Source organism: Austrofundulus limnaeus, unplaced genomic scaffold (genome assembly GCF_001266775.1).
Source record: "Austrofundulus limnaeus strain Quisiro unplaced genomic scaffold, Austrofundulus_limnaeus-1.0 Scaffold186, whole genome shotgun sequence".
In the NCBI taxonomy this organism is placed as follows: domain Eukaryota; kingdom Metazoa; phylum Chordata; class Actinopteri; order Cyprinodontiformes; family Rivulidae; genus Austrofundulus; species Austrofundulus limnaeus.
In genome coordinates this window covers 146,756-151,152 of record NW_013952588.1, presented here as the reverse complement: position 1 = coordinate 151,152, position 4,397 = coordinate 146,756, and the positions used below count along the sequence as shown (strand labels likewise).

The window sequence follows — 4,397 nt, the reverse complement described above, 5'->3', positions numbered from 1 at the left end:
TCCGAACTTTAATTCCTAAAGGTTTGCTTTTTATGTTTTGATGTTGAATTCACTTTTTTGACGGCAAGTTTGGGTGTACTGTTTTTTTATGTTGGGGGTGCGGCTTATATGTTAATGGTCGCGTTTTTTTTTTTTTTTTAAATGCGGGTGCGGCTTATAGGCCGAAAAATACGGTATAATGTGGGAACAAACTGGTTTTCTTTTTATTCACTCGTCTACATAGAAAAGGCAACATTTTACTTTCTACAAAATGTAAAAAACTAAATGTAAATCTACATATGACTGCTCAATATTTTTTAAATTCCAACAGCTCATGTGAGAAGACCAAACAGAACTAGGCAAAATGATTTATCCTAACGCATAAAAGGTACCTCTGCTTTAGGTCCGATGAAGAGGTCTCCCTCCAGGGCTCCAGCCATGACACGCACATGTTTGGGGCGTCCAACACTGCACACAAAAAGTCACACAAATATAAATACCTGCACAGAGACCTCAAAGTCCTTGATTATTTTGTCTTTAATTTTACATTAAAGACAAAACAAAATAGAACTTGACGCCAGCTGTCGCTGATGTCCCCCGTCACGGACAGATGGACAGAGGGCATTTCTATGTCCTTAAACTATATGTTCAGCTTAAGCTTTGCAAAATGATCCCATAAAACATCTGAGCAGAGGAGATTGGCAGGGAGTGGTTGAAGAACACTTACTAGTTAGGAAAGCAGTATTTAGGGATCTGGTCACCAGCAAAACCAGCCTTGATGACTCCTGAACCCTGCAGAGAGAACAAACGAGAGTTGAGCTCCACATCGAAGTTAAATGGAGAGATGCATTCAAGTGCATTCAGCTTCAGAGAGGCAGCCATCATGAGACTCAGCCTGAGGCCACCAGCAGTCACACGAGTCTATAAAACAACACTTTTACCCTTGTTTGTGTTTATTTTAGTTCAAGTTGCAAAATGCCACATTTCTAGTTAAAACAAACAACAAATCAATTCCAAACTAAAATGTTTCTGAACGTCATTTTATCAAGTAGGTGGTATAACTGTGGACTAAAATTGGCCCAGTTCTTTACTTGCAATGCAGGTTAACAATGTCTGAGAATGAAAAAAATCCTCCAAACTCGCAGTTATTACAATATCTAAAAGAAGTGTTCTTGGTCGGCAAACAACTTTTTGTACATATAAGATTTAATGGGAAGAACATAAACATCAATATGTTTGACTTTGAGAATTAAAATATCACAACAAACTGGGGTATAAAAGTATTCTGGATATGCAACTGTTTGTTTGGCAATGACAATAATGATTTGTGTGTACAAATGACACAAAACGTCCTGTGAATCATTTCCTTTCAATTGTCCAATGCAGATTTAAGCACAATTAAAGACTCGTTGGGTTTTAAATAAAAGCAATGTTCTCAAAAGTCAGCTTAAAATAAAAAACTTTGGTTAAATTAAATTCTGACTTGTTTTGCTGTGACTAGAATACATAATCTAATAAATCACCTCAGCATGTTTAGTATTTGATAAGATAATCAGTATTATTGTGTGAAAGCCCCAGTTACGGTGATTTTCAGTGAATGCACTTTTTTTAAATTTATAAACTGATTATTTGCAATCACTTTTCTTCTTCCTAAAATGTTTTTCTTAATAATTTATTTACCGCAGACCAACTAAAATAAAGCAGTGATACAGAATTACAATGGCTTGACATTATAATTCACTTGCTGATGTATGTAACTTCTGCATTTCTAACTGGTCTAATGTAAACACAAGGTGGTGCAGAGAGCTGTAGCTGGAATTCAAGTGAAACAAACTGACAGTTGAGTTATTCTCTTTTTTACAAATTGAATACTTCTCTCTTTTGGCTGGACAGAAAGTCGGGAGAGGTTCTGAAATGATACAGCTGCAGACAGCTAACATTTCAGAGACCGGCCGATTTTCAGCTTGCCATTAGCTATCGCACGGGCTTGCAGGAATCGCTATGTTTAGTACAAACGCTGAGTTATATTCTGGTTATATTTTAAGGGAAGATGAAAAGCCAGGCGTGCGTGTAATCGCTGTACGAGTAATGCATTTTACCCAGACTTTTTCGTGTTTGTTGTCAGTCTTAACACAATAGCTAGCGAAGCTAATAGGTAGCAGCTAGCGGCCTCGGTTTGGGTGTGGATGAATGACATCATCATACTTACATTATCAATCACAACCGGCTGGTTAGCTAAAATGTCATAGGATTCCATCACGGACAGAGAGTCTTAAATATGTTTCCTTTGACGTGCGTGAGTCTCCCACTTCGTTTAGTGTTTTAATCATGTAAAAAAAAATAACGCCCTGTCACCGAACACTCTGCCGTGTCGACGCTGCCCGCCGGAGCTGTGGCTGTCCGCTACCGCTCAGTTTGGCACCGCCTTCCCGCCAGGCAAATACCACAACGTTTATTTGATTGACAGAAAGATTAGCCAATGAGATAGGAGGCTTTTTCACTGACAGGTAGCATAACCAATCATAATATGTAATACAGTGGCCATGCGCGAGTTTGCCAACAAATCGCAGCGGCTTTCAGGAATCAATGCACCAAAGGAAGCACCTTAGCTTCTGTTTACTGCTACTGAATTTACTGCTACTGGCTTAGGATTCAGTTGTGTTGTGCTTTTTATCCCCGTCTTCAAGTACATCAATATTTAAGAATGCTACTATTAAAGCAAATAGGTCTATTTAACGTGGAAAATACTGCTACAACTCAAATCTCTTACGCATTTTCTGTACATTGAATGCAACATTTTACGTCACTGTGTTTTTACCAATCAAAAGCAGCTATATTTATTCATTTTATAAATATGTGTTTTAGCTGTGCCGTGCAGTCATCTCGACACCAGAAACATCGCACATCGATATCACAACGTAATACTGACTAATTTATAAATACATTTGTGTGCAACAAAACAAAACCGGAAATTGTAATGACCCCATTTTACGCATGCGCATTGCAACTGTATAAAGGTCAATTCCGGTGTGTGTTTTCAGAGGCGGAGCCGAGTTGTTTGATCAAAAACACAAGTCATCAAGTCGTGTTTAGCAGTCAGAACGTTCCATATTTTTCCAGGTCAGTAGTGGTTTAACATTATCAAATTACAGGCGCTTATACGAACTTCACTCCCAGTGTGACTTTTGTCTTATGGCTTAACATGTCTGATCATAAACTTAAAATAAATTACACACCGGAGCTAACTTGAGTTGTTAGCTATAGCTAAGAGTTCGTAAAGCGAGTCCCAACTAGAACTTTTGAGCTTTTGACAAACGAAACAATCGATTTCTTGACATAATTTTGTTTGAGATAAAAATAGTGTCACTACTTCAATTTTCTGTTGTTACAGAGTGTTTGTTTAGAAGGGTCAGAGGTGGGCTTTCTACAGACAGAGCAAGTATAATTGTAAAAAAAAATTGTGTACCATGGTTTGCTAAGGAATGAGAACAATGCGACCATCCTTTATCAAGCAAGGACATCTAGATATGTGATGATAAAAAAAAATCAGTTTTAAATATATAAAAAGCTATTTTGAGTTATCAAAATTTAATTTAGACTACGTGAGAATTTGATGGTAAATAAAAAAATAAAATTTCTGTTTAATACACTAATTGATTAGTCAAGACTTTTATTGATCTTTTGTGTAAAACCCTAGGAAATGATAGTAAATAATGTTTCTGCTTACATCTAATGAACAAATCTCCATCACTGCAACTTTTTAAAGTATTAGTTGAATAAAGTAAACCTACTGTGCATATGTTTACCAGTGTTTGCTTTTGTTTTACAGGTCTTTCATTGAGTCGAATGGGTTCAACAGAGTTTTAGTGTCATAATGGCCCTCGCTGAGGAGCAGAATGAAAAGTAAGACCTCATTTAAAAAAATCTAATCAAATTACTTATATATATATATTTTTAATATTTCCATATTTTTACAAACGTGCTATCTGAATATTTTTATTATTTACTTTCTATGTTTATTTCAGCCTGTGTGGACACAATTTTGTGTTTACTTAGGTAAAATTATATTGTGGCCAGAAAAACTGTCAACAATTAAAATGAGCCATTTTGCAATTAGCAGCAATGAACGCCATGTGATGGCATATTTTGTGTGTGACACACTCCCACTATCCAGCGCGTATGTGAGCCCATGTCATATTGCATTACATTTATGTCAATAACTGACGTCATTTTGCTCATATCGGTATTTTTAGTTTCTGAGAAAATAGAGAGAGAGAAAAACAGAGAGAAGTAATTAGAAAGATAGAAAGATTGAAATAGCGATTAGAAGTACTGTATATTAAATATACACCAACAAAACACAGGACCACACACCCAACATCTGTCCGCTCACCTGAAAAATAAATGGATAAATACAT

General features: G+C 36.4%; 2 protein-coding genes across 2 annotated transcripts in view; one reads left to right on the top strand and one right to left on the bottom strand.

Annotated features, from left to right (window-relative positions):
• Positions 1-2,382, bottom strand: part of actr1b (actin related protein 1B) — an 11,864-nt gene extending 9,482 nt beyond the window's left edge. Inside the window, exons 1-3 of the mRNA XM_014018204.1 lie at positions 2,189-2,382; positions 707-771; positions 372-447 (exon numbers count right to left, since the gene is read on the bottom strand). Of these exons, the coding sequence (XP_013873658.1) occupies positions 372-447; positions 707-771; positions 2,189-2,236 (189 nt within the window). The 5' untranslated portion in view covers positions 2,237-2,382. The remainder of the gene's footprint in view (positions 1-371; positions 448-706; positions 772-2,188) is intronic.
• A 620-nt stretch (positions 2,383-3,002) lies between these two features.
• Positions 3,003-4,397, top strand: part of marchf5l (membrane-associated ring finger (C3HC4) 5, like) — a 14,168-nt gene continuing 12,773 nt past the window's right edge. Inside the window, exons 1-2 of the mRNA XM_014018202.1 lie at positions 3,003-3,099; positions 3,809-3,882. Of these exons, the coding sequence (XP_013873656.1) occupies positions 3,854-3,882 (29 nt within the window). The 5' untranslated portion in view covers positions 3,003-3,099; positions 3,809-3,853. The remainder of the gene's footprint in view (positions 3,100-3,808; positions 3,883-4,397) is intronic.